We start from the raw sequence: 20,462 nt of genomic DNA, 5'->3' as shown, positions 1-20,462 counted from the left end.
CATGCTATATTGATATGAGCTAATTAAATATGAGAATGAACATAATACAAACTATAGACAGGGAGAATATATTTATCATAAGTCTATGGGTATTTGTCATTCTATTAATCTAAACCATAGAAAGGCCATTGAGGAGTCAACATTAAGAAGCAAAAAAAAAAAAAAAATCAACATTAAAACCAAACAAAACCCAGTTGGAAAGAGGTAGATAGTTATAAACACACTTTTCATAGAAAGGATGCACAAGTGTTAAGTAAGTTCATAAAAGAACTGTGATAATCCATAGAGGAATGGTTTAAATTACAATAACACTGTATGTGTAAAATGAAAATGGCTTCAACAGAGAATGCAGGGCAAGAGAGCCGAGAAACCTGACTGATCACATGACATGGGTAGCAATATTAAATAACCATTACTCTCAAAAACAGTTTGGTGGGTTCTCATTAAATGAAACAGTCACCACGTCATCCGGCAATGGCACTCTTGGGCACTGATTCCCGAGGAATTGAAATTCACATTCATGTGAGAATTTGTAAATGAAAATTCACAGCAGCTGTATTTCTAATAACCCCAAACAGGAAAGAGCCTGAATTTATTTCACTGATGGATAAAATAGTCAAATAGTCTACCAAATATCTTACTATGGAGACTATTAAACATTCAAAAAAGCAACCATCGTACGCTTTAAAAAATAAGCCAAGTTTCTAAAGATTATACTAGAAGAGGAAAGACAAATCCCAAATACTACATACTACATATAATTCCATTTATATAGAATGTATATGCATACATATACTTATATATGTACACGTATTAGTCCTGTAAAGGGGAACAGATGAGTGGTTGCTAAGGATCAAAGATAGAAAGAGGCGGTAAGTGAATGTGGCCATCAGAGCATATCCTGCAGTCACAGAAATATGGAACTCTTCTGCATATTGACTGTGATAGTGGAAGCATGACTCTACTTTGGGATGAAATTGCACTCAACAAATAAACACACAAACACAATTAGCTACAAATAAAGCTGATGAAATCTGAGTAAGTTTGGTGGAGCGTTGCAGATCAGTATCCTGATTTTGATACTCAGTTTCGCAAGATACTGGCATACACAATAGCTCCACATTGTTTTATACAATTACATACAGCTCTATCATTACCTCCTAATGAAAGTAAACTAGATTGAGTTAGCAATGCAAGACTTTTTTCCACACATAGGAAGTGTTTCAAAAGCAATAAGGGGCCATTTGGCAACAGCAGAATTAATGTTTTCTAAATCATAAATCTTTGGTAAGATACTGGTAAACTAACAAATATTTTAACCACAAAAGTGAGGAAATGAAAAACTAATTTAAAGGATCATGTAACCTGTCAATGCACTGAAGTTGAAAATATCAGATAGATCTTTCAGTAAATAAGTCATTGTTTGTCTTCTCTATATCCTGCGTGGAATTTGCACAGAACTCAATAAAATGATTCACTAGTAAGTACTCAGAATTTACTAACTGAAGTTATTCTGTACATTCATTTAAATCCTTCCTCATTGTGCAATGTGAGACCTGTTATCAGTCACACAACAGGTCTGTCAGGATGTTACATTTCAGTAAAGAACAATACATACGGGGCATTCATTTTTTAATGGTAAAAAAAAACAATTCATTATAGTGTCTTTAAGACAAAAATGGAAGACGCTAAAGCTACAACATTTATAATTTAGTTTTTATATGTTTATGATTGTTTGACACAGGATTTACTCTATAAAACATTTAAAAAATAAATTGTTTGTAAATAATGTCCACTACAGCATATATTTTATTCTGTCACTTTCATGCCAAGAAGAAAGTTGGTATTCTAAGTAAAAAAAAATTACCCTTTATAATTACTATAAGTAAGCAATGAACTAATGTCAAAACATTAAGAATAGAAAAATATTCCAAATATTTATATTCCTTCAAATATGAAAAGGGTAAGGATTTATTCCTATACCTTCCTCACACATTATCTAACAGGAATTAATTGGAAAATGAACTGAGAGAAGTGTTCCTACAATGTATTTATTAGCTTGATATAACTTAAGATGTGAAATGAGGGCTTAGAGTTGATAAAGTACAAACCATGAAAGCACAAGGACATGAGTTTGACCCCCAACCACGCAAGTGAAAGGCCAAGTGTGGTGGTGTCAGCTCAGGGAAGTGGGGCAGGGGCTTTTCTCTGCAGCTTACTGCTTTGTCTTGCTATATCAGTAAGCTCCAGGATCAATGAGAAACCAAGTCTCAAAACCAGCTCTGAAATCATATATATACAAATAATATTAAATAGACCCATCAGGATATAGTTATATATTTAAGAGTATATATGAACACACACACACACACACACACACACACACACACACACACACACACACACACACAGGAAATAGAAGCCAAGAATTGGAGAGTTAGCAAGGTGTATTGTATAAGAGAGGTTACAGGGAGAAAATGGTTTAAATGTATTTTAATTTCAAATTTTTTTAAATTAAAAAATTAAACACTATAAAAATAGTTAAACATGTTTGTTATTATGAAAAAGCATGCTTGTTTTTGATGTATAAATAAAGATAGCTGGAGCTAAAAAAAATAGTTAATAAAAAAAGTAGCATATGTTCTACACTCATTCATCCCTCCCCCCAAAAGATGGAAAATATCAGACACCTGATAACCTGATAACTGCTTGCTCTGGCCTGCCTTCACACACACACACACACACACACACACACACACACACACACACACACACGAATATACTTCACACACTGCACAGATGAATATAACATGTCAAGTATTCTTTTATCCTATAACAGAATTATTTGTATATTAATATAAAAAGAATCTATGCAGTACATAGCAAACAAGTTTGATAGAATTATAAACAAGAAGCTGATGGTTCAATGGTTTAGACTTTTTTATTATTGTTTATCTTATAAGAAATCCAAGAATACGAGGGGAAAATGATAAATATTGGAAAAGAAAGAACTTCTGAATGAATTCTAGTGAAGCTATTAAAGTTTTTACAGATAATCCCTCTGCTTGTGCCTTCCCCAGAATAATATTCCATTTCAGTTCTCCAGGTATTTTGTTTGATTTTATTTTTTAAAATTCTGGAGTGCACTTTCAAAGCACTTCAGACAGTGCAGCTATGAATATAGGAAGACAAGCCAAGTTCCAAAGTTGATTTTCATTTCATTTCATTTCATTTTATTTCTTTTATATCTATTTTTACTCAAGTCCTGCTAAGGGGGGAAGACTGGCCACACTGGCTGAAATGCTTTCAGGTATTAAGATAAGTATTCATTGCATAAAACAAAATTCAGTCTCATCCACCTGACTTTTCAGAACACTGCCTCAGATTTTGGAGCATGTCAGAATCAGTTACTGATCACAAGTCACAAGGAACAACATGCATCCGTCATAGGAGATTCATCTACTCTTTACACTATAATCATGGATACACATGAAAATAATTAATTACTCTTGGATAAAAATGTATATTGTTTTATTCTTGGTAAAAGGAACCTTTTTTTCTTTATAAAATGAGAAGAATTACTATCTACAATTCAGTTTTCTTTTTTACTGTCATCGGCCTTTTTTAGCTGGTACAGCACTTGAGACCACCGTTAGTTATACACAAGTTGAGTATTACTTCAAGTGAGGGCTTCAGTGGTAAGACCAAGAGCGGGTAATAGCACATGATGACCTACTATTTCACAAACAGCATAAAGACAGAGATTACTCTGGGAATGTGTTGCTATAGAAGAGACAGACGCTATGTTGGCAATCAAACCATCGCTCTTCTCTGAATTCATCTGATGTGGAAAAAAAAGAAAACACCAACCAACACCTCTTCAAGCTGTTTGGTATTAAGAGCAACTTTACTGGATCCTATTTATTAACCAGCATCCCATTAAAGGGAGCAATCCTTTATGAAGTATGAGTACCTTGTTCGTACAACCTGCACTCCCATCGGGGTAGGCAATTATACTTTTCAGTGGTGGCACTGGTTTATGCAGAAAAAAAAAAAAAAAACAGACATGAAAACTAAATTCAGCTTGTTGCCAATTCTTGAACCTTTTAGGTGAACAGCTGCACAGAGCCTGTTGTCTTCCATCTTTTGTGTTCAAAGGAACTTCTATCTTTTTTCCATTGCTGACCTGCCCTGCTTCAGTCCCTTGTGCAGCCTGTTCTGTTTGCTTCTGGCTCTTTCCCCAGCTGATGGAGGTCACTTTGAATTCTGAAACTGTTCTCCAGGAATCTGTCTACCTTGTCTCTTTCTCTTTTCTGGAACTGACTTCTGATTTGTAAACTTCCCTTCTAGCAGCTGTGAAATCGCTGAAGACGTCCAAGAAGTTCAGTGTTTACAGACCATCTGTCACTGTTTTTTAGCTGAAAAGTTAAGCTTACCAGTGAATTCCTTTGGAGACACCAATAAGTTGGTCTTCGTGGGGACAGGAAATAGCTAACTGTGTGAAAAAGTGTTTAAATGGTACCTTATTTTTTAAACTGTGATGTAAACTCCTGGGAAATTAGATGCTGAACTTGTCCTAAATGCTGTATATGAAGTGTGTGGAGTTCAATAAAACAAACAAAAATACTTTCTACCTAACTGATGAAAAAGTTACGTGAGATTGATGCTATCTAAGAGTAGTGAAATCAATTTGGACTAGTTTTTTTTAAAGGGTGACTTATTATAATTTTATGAGTATGAGTGTTTGTCTGCATGTAAACATGAACATCACATGCACATTTGGTTCCTGCGAAAGCCAGAAGAGGTCATCATCAGAGCCCCTGGAACTGAAGTTATAGGTAGTTGTGAGCCACCATGTGGGTGCCAGGAACCAAACCTGGGTCCTCTGCAAAACAGCAAGTGCCCTTAACCACTGCGTCATCTCTTTAGTACCAATTTGAAATAATTTTTAAAGTGAGCTCACTGGGCAATTTCCAATGATAGTTTCTTGCTTGCTTCTTATACACTAGATACACTTACTGTTGTTGTTGAGGCAGAAAAAAAAAAAAAACAATTATAGAACTGTTTGTAGTGATAAAATATTCCTCAAATGCTAACTTTTGTAGTAACAACAATGTCTCCAAACAAAGAAAACCAAAGTAGCTGCCACAATTCAAATGAAAAAAAGAAAAAAAAAAAAGCTGAAATTAGACTAAAAATAAAGTAGTTCTCTAAAAATGTCTGTGTCTTAATGTGAATTCTTGTTACTACCTCCTTATACCTGTACACTTGCTACAGAAATGAGATTTAGCTGTCTAGTAAAATATGAAAAGGATTTCAGGTTGAATTTCAACATATGCACAGTAATCCAGAAAGATCCACTCCTTCAGCTTTTTATTTCTGATGGAGGAAAGTTGAATAGCACATAGGATTTTCATATTCTATGTTAAACAGCTCAGAGAAGCTGCTCTTAACAGTTATTTAGACAATCAGGACACAAACATTGGAAAAGATAGTCATTTAAAAAGGATGCCTTGCTCAGTCTTGATGCAGTGGGGATGGGCTCGCTGCTGTCTCAACTGAATGTACCAGGCTTTGCTCACTCCTCATGGGAGCCCTTATCCTTTTGGAGGAGAGGATAGGGTGGGAGGGAGGCTGGGGAGGAGCGGGAGAAGAAATGAGAGGAGGATCTGTGATTGGTATGTAAAATGGATAAAAAAAATCTTAAATAAAAATTAAAAAAAAATAAAAGGGTACTTCATTGGTTTTCTTTATAAATATCTGAAGATAGAAACCGATAACACTGACTTTTGAATGAGTCAACTTCAAATGGTAGACTAGGAAGCCCTGTCCTTTCAAGAAGCAGTTTCCCCACAAAACATATTACCTCTTTCCTTCCGGCAATGGAGTGTGTGTTCTGGTGCCGGGACACCTGGATGACAGTGTGACCTGGGCTGTTCAGTGTGATGATTATTACTAAGTCTGGAAATCTAAGACATATCAGTATGCTTTCAAACTGTGATGCAGAAGACAGATCTGAGACAAGATGAAAGTCTAGATTTCACGTGAATGTCTATTTATCATTCAGAGAATATTTCAAACAGCATTTCTTCTTGACAGCAAGCTAACAAAAGTATACTGATAGGGTCCTAAAATAACTTGATTGCTATTCTGCACTGTGCCTCACACTTCCGATTTTAATGTGCTTATATTTTTATTTAATCACCAAATTTCGATGGCCAAAAATTTGTGACTTAAAGTTTAATGATTCAATAAAATAAGGGAATATAACTCTTCTTTAGGAACCACAGAACAATAAACCTCAGTGTTCAACCTCTTATTATTTGCAGAGAGGATAATGAATATTCTGTTTGTCCTAATCAGTTTTGTCTTGATAATTCTTTTTTTTTTTAACTCATCCTCTATCCTGTTCATTGTGGTTCTCTCTTATTTGAACATATAGTTTTTTGATTCAAGGCCATATATGATATGGGTAATATCACTTATAGTTAATTAAATCAGTAATAATCAAGCATGTTTAGGATCCCTTGCAACCAAAAAAGTTTTCAACAGAACTTTATTTTCATCCTTCTATAAGTTCACTAATTTTTCCCACATACTTTTCAATTATTTTATATTAAGCTAAACAAAATAGTCAAATAAAAATGTAAGAAGGTAGATTTTTACAAAGAGCCTTCTAAAGCCGCAGAGAAACAATTCAAAGACATTGTCTATCTTAAATAATTTGTTTCTTCCCCATTACTTTTCTGTATGACAAAGTAATAACTGTACCCTTTTCTCCCCACCTACAAGAAGACAACATGATCATTAGCCATTTCACTTTTGTAGGGTTAAGGTATGGAATAGATACTTTCATATATTCAAGATGAAGTCATTTATTAAGAAAATAACTAATTCAATTTGTCCTAATTCCTTAAAATTGTGTAAAATAACTAACAACAGAAGTTTCTATTTTTAAGGTTTTACTTCAAACAATGAATGAAGTTACAAAGTATCAAAGAAGCAATGTTTTGTTGAAAGTCAAGAACTCACTTGTCATTTTTTTTCTAAAGTTATAAACTGAACACCTGACATCTTGATTTATCTCACTGTGCACTTTTAATAGCCAACAAGTTTGCTATTAAATTTTAATCAATCTGCCTATTAAATTTCATTCAAATGGTTTGGAGATACTTCGGTTTCTTTTAATAGCTAATTCATTTGCTGGGAATCTATTAAGATGGATTTCAATGACACTTTTCCAAAGTACAGAATGGCTTATTGTTAGTTCCATATAAAATGAAGGACTCTGAATGCCGAACTGCAGCTCCTTCTTTACACTACAATTCAAGCTTAGGGATAGAAAATGAGGAATTACCTGTCTCAGCCCTTTAACTTTGCCTTAATTGGTTTATGTCCAGACTAGCAGGGTTTTCTGTAACCAGTATTCAGAAGTCAAGTTCATGGGTTAATGTGTGCATGACTGCTACATTACAACACATCACTGGGACGCTGTCAGATGTGTTCTTATCAGCTCACATCCCCTGGAGCAATACAGTTTGTCAAATACTTGCTGACACTCAGGAATGTCAGACTTGCATTTTGGTACCTCCTGTTACTGCTGTCCTCTGTAATCCACATTGCTAGACATGTTTCTGACCTAGAGTTTGTTTTCCTAACCTGTAGGGTTTTTTGTCTGATGGTTTTTTTTGTTTGTTTGTTTTTGTATTTTTGTCTTTGCTTCTGAATTACTGAATTTTATTTATTGATGTACGGCTATCCCTTATATAACCTGACACTGACCTCTTCTATATACACTATTTCCGTATTGTTTTGTTTTGTTTTGAATTCTAAGACAACCTATGATTTCTTCTAAAGGTTTTAAAATTCAGTTTTCCTTCTCAGTTGGTATTTCCTGCACGTTATCAGATGCAACACAGTGAATACATTGCTGATGAGATGTGTTAGATATTGAGTGATGGCTTCAAAAATTAATGGGAAAAAAACTGCGGCACAGAGTCTGGAGACTTAAGCCAACAGTGGTGGGATTGGAACTCAGAATTCTCCATGAAACTTGCTCACAACAGAGGAAGCAGCCATTCTTACATGTGATGGAACTATGTTCCTTGAGGGTCCTCCATTTTGTTTTGTTTTAGTTAATTTCATTACTGCTGAGAGGAAGTGTCACTGAGCAATCCAGACTGCCACTCACAATTCTCTTGATTGGGACACCTCATTGATGAAGTAACAAGTGTGTCCTTCCATGTCAGCTAGTCATTCACTTCTAAACTTCACGTTTTGTGGTCAAAGCATGTATTTACGTGTTCTACTTAGCTGGAAATTAGGGCCGGCCGAGCACTTATAAAAAGCATACTGCAGCTGGGAATTAACAGGCTGACTTTTCTTAACCACAGAAAATAGCAGTAAGCCTGAGTTCCTTTTTAATAAACATAACTTATTGAAAAATATACAATTCCAGATTTCAAGCAGAACTGATTCATTTTCTGGAAATGGTTAATCCCAGCACTCGGAAGGCAGAGGCAGGCGGATCCCTGTGAGTTTGAGGCCAAAGTGAGTTCCAGGAAAGGCGCAAAGCTACACAGAGAAACCCTGTCTCGAAAAACCAAAAAAAAAAAAAAAAAAAAAAAAAGATTTAAATTTAAATTTCATGTTTTTGGTCATTTTTGCCAAATAAACTTCTGAACCAATGAAACTATGACTTCTTAGTAACATAAAAGAGTTTACTGAAATCAAGAATATAAAGCTTTTAGTAAAATTCACTATTTTAATTTTTTTAAAAAAATATGTAACATATAAAATCACCTTCAAAAGGCCCACTCTGAATAAAAATTAATCTATAAAACCAAAAGCAGGGGTTGGGGATTTAGCTCAGTGGTAGAGCGCTTGCCTAGTAAGTGCGAGGCCCTGGGTTCGGTCCTCAGCTCTGTTAAAAAAAAAAAAAAAAAAGCAATACAATACACAAAAACCTATGTCTGAAGAACATCAAATGTTCTTGCTTGTATACGGATTCTGGCTTTGAATGTAGGTGTGTAGATGTGTCACTGAAGGTAAAGGCAACCAAACTAAAGAAGAAACAACTAGGGAAGGAAAGAGGTGGTGAAGGTGAGCGCCAAATACGACAGGAACTCAGGGTGGGATGATACAAGAAAGGCCCAGGACATGGGGAAGGTGAGGGGGTAGGCAAATTAACAAAAGCAATTCTTTTTGAAAATATATAACAGGGCAGAGGTGAAGAGGAGCAGAAGGAGTGCTGAGTATCAGAAACACTTTCTCTTCTCTGCCAAGAAGTTAAAACAAATAGCTTTACCCCTAACTGACAGAAACTGATAGATAATGTTTTTCCTTTTGTCAGTGGAGGGGCATTCATTCTGATCACGTTTGGCCTCCATAAGCTAGGGATCGTGGTAATACTATGACTCCTCTATTTGACTCCGTTTCTCACCTTTAAAATTTGTAGTTATGCTGCACGTCGCTAATTTTCTAACAGAAAAGTGTCTTCTGATACAGAGTTCTTTATCTCATTGTCCCTTTTTAGGTTTTTATTAAAGACATATACAAAGGAAGAAATTGACATAGAAAGTCCTCATCCCTATAGTAGTAATAGAAATGACAAAGCTACTAGAATAAATATAATAGTAGAAAAGCTGAGTTATGCCCCAGAATACTCATTTGCTCCACATAAACAAAAAGTATGTTAGGCATTCTGTTCTGATTTATGAAGTTATGCTACTGCTATCAGCAGATTATTAAATCGTTTTGCAAACTTCAAAAGGAGATGTCAGATTATATTAGGAACTGGTTAATATTTACAGTGAGTGATTTTATAATCCTACAGAACAGCAAGGCTTTGGGGCAATATCACTTATTTTATGCATATAAATCAAATTATATTTACTGATATTAATAAAGTGCACTGAGTGCATGTGCGGCTTTACTCTAGTAGCTTTAATTTATATAAATCATTTATCACAGTCAAACACCCCTTATATTTGTTCATTTGCATTTACTTTAAAAGCATAAAAACAAAATATGTTTAGAAGCCTGAATATTAATAAGGTAGCAGGTGATTTATTGTGAAGTTGCTTCTGCTTCAGTGGCCAACCTCCTGAGAAAGACAGTAGGGTCTCTGAGAAGACATGAGTTAAAAAACATGTCTAGTCACATCCCTACTCTGCTACATAAAGGTTATTTAGCAAGGCTGTCTGAATTGAACTAGTGTTCCCTAAGCTTTTGGAGGGTAGGGTAGGGTTTGGAAATAAACAGGAGACAGTGTTTGCCTATATCATGATATAAGAAAGGAAAAAATACATTATCTTTATTTGGTTGATACTAAAACAGAGCTCCAAAGCAAAATGGAAAACAGGAATAGACAGATGTAATTTGCATTTTTCTAATTTAGAATAGCTAATTCATCATAATTATTATTTGTTTGTTTGGTTATTTTATTATTTATTTATGTTTTTTTTCTATCCTCAAGCTGGGATCATTTTAGGTAAATTTTTACTATTTGTTCTACTTGGCATTTGGGGAACCAACTCATTCATCCCACCTTTTTCTGGATAACAAAAGGGAAAGGAAACCCTGAGCAGTGAACAGTGAATTTTTATGTCTGGTTCCTTGAGATACTGGCAAGAATCAGTTTTCATTCCATTTAGATTCTTATTCCATGGACTCTGAGAGACGAATCCCTTTGCCAGAAGTCACTGAATTGAACTGCGTAATTCTTAGAACTACTGTGTGAGGCAACAGAATCCAGTCAGGACTTGCAAATGTCTCTCCAGTGGCAATCTTTCCCCATTTCACCAGCAATGCTGCTAGCAGGTCAGGCCAGCTTTTAAAAGGCTGGTAGCTGTGTTCTTACAAATCTATGAACATAAACGGGCTCTCAGAGGCCATCATAATTTTACTGACTACATACATGTATTAAGAATATTTTTGCAGACTGATACAACTCTGAACCCTGAAATAAGAATCTACCTGTATCAGTAAATATGTGCTACACATGTAAAGAACATTATCTGAACATGAAACAATTCAACATGGCTTAAATAACCATAGCCTTTCTGCTTAAATTTCCATATATATCGTTTAGATCATATTCACTTGTGTGGTAGGTTAACACAACAGAAGTAGGAAAGTAAGGGAGAAATAATGCTTAGGATACTAACCAAGTCATTTCTCCATAAGGAAATTTTTTTTTCTAATTCAAAAGAACTCCAGTTTTGAAATTACTGTGAGGTGGGACAGTTAGGTTTGAGACACCCACCACTTTGGAGGAGCTAGATTGAAAACCTTGGTTTTGTAAACAAAAATGTCTGAACTCAATTAATTAAATAGAAGGTAAACTAAATGTAATTTTAATACTTGTTATAACAAAAACATAATAAAATCTAATTTCAGAATCTCAGTTTCTATTTAATCCAAAATTTTGGATTAAACTCAAGTGTCAGTTACTGTTGATCATATTATCTTACAATGATTCAAGATGAGATTTCCTAAGCACAGATAGTGAGCAGGAGTTATGAGTGAAAAAAATAACTACACTACCACTTCTAATCACCACATCTCTGCATAAAGAAAATTGTGATACACTTATAAAAACAGCAGCTGTAACAGAATAGCTGGTGTTTTCATAGTCATAAACTCATAAAAAAAGAAATACACCATTTTGATTTATTTGTATGTAGTCTTGGGAGGAGCTGGGGTAGAGCACAGCCACAGCCTTCCAACAAAACAGTAAATATTTTAGTAACCCAGTGAACAAACCCGCTAGCTGACAATCAAGCTTGTGGAAAAGTTGGCTTCTCTGGGTGTCACTCTCAGCTGAAACTCTACATTCACTATACCGCTTGTTTCCAAGGTCCCTCTTCCAGTTGGGATAGCGCCATTAGAAATGTTACTTTGCTAGTGCTTCTGGCTGAATGAAGGGCAGATTTGCCCGGGTGTGCAACACTATGCCAAGCACATGGGAAAGAAAAAAAAAAAACTTTTTGAAATGTTTAGGGAATATTTATGGAAAAAAAAATTTCCTGAGTTCTGAGAGTCGAAGTACAAACCTGAATGAACATTCAAAAAAGACTGGTGGACAAACAACAGACTTGCAAAGAGACTATATAAGACTTTACGTGGAAAATTAGCAATAAATTTTCAGGGTTTTATATAACAACTAGGAATAAAGTCCAAATAGTAATCAAGTTTGTTATTACTGGGAAATCTAAAAAGATATCCAATATAGTCAATATATACAATGTAACAGGGTGATTAAGAAAAGAATATCTCAGATGGAAAAACAGACAAATTAACAAAACCCAAACACCAACAAAAAATAGTAAAAGTGTCTCTGTCCTGTATGAGAGACTCTTCATCATGAGATGGTGTGATTGTTTGAAAGAACATAGGTTAAGACATACAAATAATAAAATGATACTCCTCTCATATAATAAGCAGTAATATGATTTGAAAGAAAACCTATATTAAAATTTAAAAAAATTCTTAAACCATAGCTTATAGTTTCCAAGGGTCAGTACTCTTAAAGTAAAAAAAAAAAGATGTGCATATCTAATTAAGATATGGAATTAGAATTTCTACATTTTATAGCTGAACCTAAGAATGAATGGGAGGTTAGAATATATGAAGATGCAAAGATGTAGTATCTAAGATGTTTATTTTAATGATAGAGGATATAATCTGTAGAGTACACAGATGTGGTTCATTATATTGTTGATGTGACTGACGTGTCTATTTGGAAATAGGAATCTTGGATGTCACATACCTAAATATGTTACACACGCCTGAATGCAGGGAAGATAAGATCCTGGGGAATAAGACAAGATTAAAGAAGGAGGTTAAAGACTATCTTTAGAGAAATATTATGAAGAAATAAAATTTCAAATTATTCTAATCATGTGAGATTTTAAAAAATAATGGGATTAATTGGGGAGGGTCTTCTGAGGCTCTCTTCCTAGTTAGATGCTAGTTGGCAGTTGATGGTTATGGGGGTGAGGAAGAGCGACTTCTCCTCAAGAGTATGGTCACTTGAAGATTATTCTGTACCCCTAAGGGTAATCTCATACCCATGAGCATATGGTCGGCATTAACTGAACTCTGTAACTTAAAATAATAAAAATAAATAAATAATCTGAAGACATGAACTTAGAGAAAGATGTGACAGGTGGTCCTGGAGCGAGATGGGAAGGGAATGAGGGATCCGATTGGGATACATGGTCTGCATGTATGAAAATTTCAAAGAAAACAGCCAATGAGAATAAACTAAAACGTTCCTCAGTTGGGATATTTGTGTCACTCCAGTTTATAATGACGAAAAGCCCTGTGACTTTCAGCACCACTAATATTGCAAGTAAAATGATGAATATATATCTTGAAAAGATCCCAACCTGAACACATGTCAAAAAAAAAAAAAAAAAAAAACAAACAAAAAAAAAACCACTCATATTCACCCTTTCCCCTAGGTCATTACCAAAATAACTTATTCTTGTTATAAGAATTTTAGACTCCAAAATTAACAGCTTTTGTATTGAAATTTTCGTAATGAACACACTAACATATAAAATCAGCCAGTACAAAATATGTTCATTTCCTTTAAATTTATTTCAAATTGGCCCAGTCATGCTCAGATCACTGTTGTCAAAATTGATGAAATTTGAGGGGACTAGTGGAAAAGAAATTAAAAAAAAAAAAGATATTATGTAATGTGCTTGGCTTTAATGCCACAAAAATAGCCCATGAAAGCATTTATTACTGAACTTGCATAGCATAGTTTCTTTACATTAAATCTGATCACAACACTAGGAAAAAAAAAATTAGTTCACACAGTGTATTCATCCTCACAATAGGCCAAAAGACTAGTGTATCATTCAAATCCTATTTTCTCAATCTTTGTAAACAAAAACTCTTCGGTGGCTGCTGGGATCTCTGGAACCTAGATACCTTGTCAGTATCTTATTGATAACGCTAGTTTGGATTGTAGGATCAAAGAGCAAAACCTCTACAGATGCTATTATTTAACATCAAAGAATATCGGTCACACAGGCAGCAAAGTAATTTCAAGGCCACTGAGGCGTGCGTGATGATTTATGGAAGAAAGTGAGAAAATACTGATGTTTCTGTCAATTTTCATGAAGAAAACATGAGAGGAACTTTCTAAATGAGCATAATCTAGTGAATAAAAATTGGGTTATGAAGGAAATAAGAATGTGGCTTTTTCACTTCAATACCCTTTCTTGTATTTGGATGAATATTCCCACTCACTATTTTTACTTATAAAGTAATACAGATAATTTCAAGTCATCACTAATTACAGTTACTATCTCAATGACTCAAATAAATCCAAATCCTGTCACTCAGCAAGGTTAGAGTAAACCATGCATGTTGGCATCAAACTCAGCTTGCATACCCTTTATCCTAGCGCTTTATATGTAACTCTATGAATATGAGACCTTTTATGTGAGGCTATCTGGAGCTCCAACATCAGAGTTCCTAATGATAAAGCGAAATAGCTGTATAATCTGTTTCTAAGTAGCATTACAAAAGAGGCTTAAAACAGACCGATCAATTTGTTTGACGTTAAGGCAAGAACAAAAATGTTAGTAAAAAGAATAATTTAGTTCATAAAAATGACAGCTTCCCAGATAAAACTGTAAGTGCTTTCCAATTCTCACTTCAAATTGTATTCACTCATTTCTATGACAGCCAAGTTATTTCTGATCTCTCTTTTCTTCTCTCTCTCCCCCCGTCTTCCTCTCCCTCCCTCTGTCTCACACCACACACATACTGACATGTACATTCACATGCACATATAAACTCAAGAGAGATAGAGAAACACAGAGAGATACATATAGATTAATTGATTCTCACAAACAAAATGGCAGATTTTGTTAACTTAATTTTAAAGTCTAAATGGTGATCTTAGAGCATTTCATCCACAAATGTTACATGAACACCCCCTCCCCATTCATAAAACATTATGAACATTACTTTCACGCTAGGTCTTTAAATGTCCAAGATAGTCTGGATGTATGTTTGACACAAGACTAGAGTTAATTTTCCCTTATCTTGTCTCAACTATGTATTGGACAGTCTATTTTTACTTCCAAAAGGATGATGAATTTGACTTATACCTGGGACAATAGGAACTCTACAATGCTTTAGGAGACTATATAGTCATATAATTGCCCATTTTCACTCTTTCCAATGAGGCCTAACGTCTCACCAGTTTATAACAGTGGCAGATGATTAGGAAAATAAGTTTCTCATTTTTTAAAATTTCTCTCAGAAAAGATTTCCTGAAAATTCGGCACTAAAAAATAGTCTATTAATAATGAAATACAATACTTCACTCACCAGGTTCAAACCCTTATGATATTTCTAGTGCATAAAACAGGGGTCAGAACATGTATATATGTAGCAATGCATTTAAGAACTTCCTACATTCTTCAGAAAAGCAATAACTATGAAACATCATTCCTAACTACCTCTGTTGAGTGATGCAGAGCTGTTTATGTCTCCAGTAATGAAGGATGACTCTGACTGCTTCCGGACAGTGTCATTCCACATTCTCCGAATTCGACTCTGAATTGAGAAGGAAGAAGGAGACAGACTCATGAGAAAATGACTTTTCACACACACTTTCAAGTTTGTTTCAAAGCTATGTGGGTCTCTGTTCCTAGCATCTAGCAAAGAAACATTTCTATACACTTCCAAAGCAGTGGCATGAAAACATCAGAAATAAAATTAGTGATGCTATTTTCTTGTCATTAGGCGTTTTCTTCGATGCCCATGCCATAACAATTAAAACTGTGGACAATGAAAGAGGCAAAGTAGTATACCAGCATAACCAAGTTAAACACAGAGATGTATATTCCAGAAAACGTAAGTTTCAAAAGTAAAGCAAATTAAAAATTCAGACTCTCATAAGAGTCTACTAACAAAAGAACACAGATTACTATTGAAATGCTCTTGAAGGTACATTTTCCAGAAGTTTTTCAAGGAGACCAATGACATCTCAGGGATTACCTACCTCCTGACTTTTCTTTTGAGGTGTTAAAAGTAGATATCTCAGCTGTATTATCACCTCAGGGTAGGAAGCTCTATAGATACCTGAAAAGTCTTCCATTGTGATTTCTATTTCTAAATTCAAATATCCAAGAGGCAGATCACTCACAAAGAAAGTTTTAGTCTGGGGGAGAAGTTTTTTATTTTATTGTGTTTTGCCATCCTATTAAATTGGGGATTAAGCCAGGCGGTGGTGGCCCATGCCTTTAATCCCAGCACTTGGAAGGCAGAGCCAGGCGGATCTCGGTGAGTTCGAGGCCAGCCTGGGCTACCAAGTGAGCTCCAGGAAAGGCGCAAAGCTACACAGAGAAACCCTGTCTTGAAAAACCAAAAAAAAAAAAACAACAACCAAATTGGGGATTAAAAAATATTGCTCTTCTGAGGAGGGAACGACATACTTCCAGAGACTGTTACAGAGATGAGAGGCTTAATAATAAACTTTGTAGCTACTAAAAGTGAACCCAAACTCACAAGCTGGTTGCGTTCCCACTATATTTGAATAGTAGTAGTTAGTCTTAGAGTATCTGGCAATTGTATAAATCTTAATATACATTGAAAATTAGTCAGCCGTATTGATATACAGCACACACTTCTCCCAGACTGGGGTGCAGACACATGGGCACATGCATATACAGCAAAACTCAACATCGTCAACAACAACAGGACATGTCCTAGACTATAGAGACGAAGGAAATAATTACACCATATTCATACAGTAAGATGCCACTTTACAGAAAGAGAGAATAAAGGACAAAATGAAGGAGAAGAGAACGAGAGAGTCAGTCTATGAAATAAGAAAATTCAGAATTTGGGGAGAGGTATACAGATGGTTGAGGGAGATGTCACATGGTGGGGAACACCAACCGGGGGCACTTTGTTTCCCAATCTGAATGCTGGCTCCACAGGTGTTCATTCATGTTTACATATTTTCATATTCATTACATGCATTCCTTTATTTTTAAAATGTTATGTATTGAAAGGTGAATACATCCAAATACAATAAAATAAATGATGCAAGATAAATAGCAAAACTATCACAGGTTGATCAAAGTGAGTAGAGCATTCTCTCATTCAACACTATAAAATCTCTCCGTGTATAGCCCTATAAATTGATGTTGGCCTGATTCCCATATTATTAATCTTCGATAAGTTATTACCACCAGGAAGTAAGTAAATGGTACCTGGAGGTGAGGAGGACTCTGACTCTTTGTTTTGCCAGTCATGCCCTCCAAAACTACAGTTACTATAGAATATTTGGTACATGTGGATAATATTTTATCTCTTCTTTTTCTAAGCCATTTCATCATGTTTTCAAAATAATAAAAATAAAATCTGAATTTGCACAGTCACCAATACTTTGGGATCTCTTGTGCTTTCCTATGGCTTCATCTCCAATATTGCCTCAGCATGTCTGGTTCTCCCAACCTCTCCGAGGAACTTTGTTAACTATCTAATGAAGTTCTTCATATTCCTGAACTTGATAATTTCCTTGGCCTCAAGTGTCTCATACTAGGTCTTCTCTCACCCTGAATTGTGCTATTCTGAAATCCCTTCTCTGATAGAGAATACTGTTTAGATGTTGACATAAGTATCAACCTCAAAAAAAAAAAAATCTTTCTCTATGACTGCATCTGTGAGTTCACCTAGGGACTTCACATTGCCATTTTACTTCTTTACTTCTCCAGCAGCTTTGAAACCTGATTTTAGTTTTGGTCTGTAAATAAATTCTTATCTGTCAACATGAGAATTAAAGTTCTAGAATATAAGGGAAGTTATCTTTCAACCATTTTATCCTGAGAGTTTCAAAGATTTATTGCATTATACAGGATGCACTCTATTCTAAATTCAAAAATAAAATACATGGTAATTACTATTTTAGTGGCTCTCTGATGTAATATTTGTATTCCTATGGCACATTTTTTTTCTTTTATAATGGTGAAAAATTAACATTTTCTTACAAAAAGTCACAATTAATATTGAAACATATTTACTTGCTTTCAAAAGGATTTTTGAGATTAGTATTCATTTTATGGGAGTTTTGCTTGTATGAATGTCTGTGCACCATACGTATGCAGTGTCTGTGGAGGCCAGTAAAGGAAATCAGATACCTAGGAGCTGGAGTTACAGATGGCTGTAGATGCCATGTGGGTGCTGGGAATCAAACCCAGAGGAGCAGTGAGCACTCGTAACCCCTGAGCCATCTCTCCATCCACTAGACATTTGTTTTACTCAGACAGAATGTAAGCACCTATCACTTAGGTAGGATCATATTGTCACAACTAACAACAATAAGCATTATATGATGTATAAAACTAATATAAACTACATTATAAACTGGAAAGGTGAAGAAAACATACAAGTTATAATATATGTGACGTTCTACCCTGTGAAAGGGACAAGAATAAGTCACAGCACCTACCAACTTATTTAACATCTCTTATTATTCAAAGTGTTTTGCGTGCATTAGCTTAATCATGACAGCCTAAGAAACTACTACTATTGCTACCATTTTATACATGGGAAAACTGTGTAAATCAGATTAAAACTTGGTTCTGACCAAAAGAAAAGTTAAATCCTGTAATCCTAGCTCTTGTACAGCTGAGGAAATGGGTTCTCAATTTGTGGACCACATAATGAGAGTCTATATGATAAAAGGAAAAGAACAATAAGAAAAACTCATTTTTTAAGTCATGACTAGTAAATGGTAAGACTAGGGTTCAAACCGTAGTGTTTGTTCACTTTATTTAAGGTTATTGAACTACATTGCTTATTTCATTCTCCAAAGACATTGTCAAGTATCACATCAGTCTGTTGTAACTCAACTGAAATTCTTCAACATTATACTTTCATAGTGATATTTGTCAATAAAAGTGACCATAGGGTGATACGTAATGAGCTAGTCATGTGGAATGCAGGCTGAGTCCAATCAGGCCGGCCAATATGCAGACTCTCAGTCATTTTAATTCAAAAACTGTTGAAACTGTTAATACAAAAACAGGGAGGGGCAGAAGTTATTCTGTAGGAATAAAGTCACTGTTCACAAGAGGAGGATGTTGCCTGAAGCATCATCCTGATTTGCCCTGATTCTTAAGTTCATATTCATGTGTCTGATGTACAGACTGAAAACTCTAAACTCATGAATCTCTGTCCACCTGAGTGAATACATCTTTCAAGCCCTAATTTGTTACACTGAAACCTCAGAAAGTTATGAAAATAACAGATTACATTTGAAGTGTAAATGATTACACAATATGTTTGGACTAAGTTTTATGACTTGTGGCTATTAAGATATTTAAGATAGTTAGATACACTGTGAAAGTTAGAGGGTACTTGTCAAAATTTAGTGCAGATTATATTAGACTAATATTAGGCCTATGGTTTAATTTGCAAAATAAAAGTTCATTAAGTTTGAAGATAGTGTTTATGATCAACTTTGATTTATGAGTTCCATACTAGCTAGGTCTTTAAATCTATAGTCAGTTGATATGGTTAAAACCAGATGTGAGTGGGTGGTGGAGACACATGCCTTTGATCCCAGAACTCAAGAAGCAGAGGCACGTGGATCTCTATGAGCTCGAGGCCAGCCTGGTCTATAGAGTGAGTTCCAGGTCAGGCTCCAAAGCTATACAGAGAAACCCTGTTTCGAAAAACCAAAACCCAAACCAAAAACAACAAAAAATAAAACAAACAAAAAACCAGATGTGTTTCCTTTGAAATAAATTATTACAGGCAAAAGGAATTGATTTTGTTAAGATATAAAAGGAACTGTTTGTATAAACTTAATTTATTAAGCTTTATAAATAAATCCAATGATAAAGACATTTACTGGAATTGTAGGTTGGAGGTACACTATTTGCCCATCATGTGCAACAGTCTTGGTTTGACATATACAATTACAAAAAATAAAAGAAGAAAAGTGAACTCTTTATTTAAACTGTACTTATCTACTTAATTTAAGCCTTCCTCAGAACAATCTAGACATTATCATATTTGCTATTAAACCACAAAGATTAGCCTGCCAGTCCTAATACAAATTCACTCATGACCCACACTGTCCTACACTGTGGTCTTGGAAAATGGCAAACACTTTATCTAAGAGCTTATAAAATGTCCTTAGCCAGGGACAATTTAGCCGTGTTTCCTACTGGACTTGAGGGAATGCCATAGAACATGGATACCAAAGATGGTTTGGTATTGTTCTTACATGCACTGGATCATTTGGTCTTCAAACATATAACATTGTGTGAAGTACAATTCTTTTCCTCAACATGTCATTTTCTTTTTGCAATTTTTTTTACATTTTTGCTTTATTTATATGGGTGTTTTGGTTGCATATACACATGTATACCACATGTGTACAGTAACTGCAGGGGCCAGAATAGGGTTTTAGA

The 20,462-nt window shown here is 34.9% G+C and overlaps 1 protein-coding gene across 30 annotated transcripts in view; it reads right to left on the bottom strand.

Moving 5' to 3' along the window:
* The window catches only part of Adgrl3 (adhesion G protein-coupled receptor L3), a 744,444-nt gene that overhangs the window by 40,251 nt on the left and 683,731 nt on the right, over positions 1-20,462 (bottom strand). For 29 of the 30 annotated variants that reach the window (XM_028854109.2, XM_028894208.2, XM_028894402.2 and 26 more), the window contains one exon: positions 15,492-15,588. In XM_028854109.2, the coding sequence (XP_028709942.1) occupies positions 15,492-15,588 (97 nt within the window). Of the gene's footprint in view, positions 1-12,580; positions 12,815-15,491; positions 15,589-20,462 lie in introns of those variants that run through there. The other variant, XM_037209315.1, reaches the window with a different exon arrangement.

This window comes from Peromyscus leucopus, chromosome 10 (genome assembly GCF_004664715.2).
Source record: "Peromyscus leucopus breed LL Stock chromosome 10, UCI_PerLeu_2.1, whole genome shotgun sequence".
NCBI lineage: Eukaryota > Metazoa > Chordata > Mammalia > Rodentia > Cricetidae > Peromyscus > Peromyscus leucopus.
Note: the sequence above shows the minus strand (reverse complement) of the source record. Positions and strands in the feature narration are given on the sequence as shown.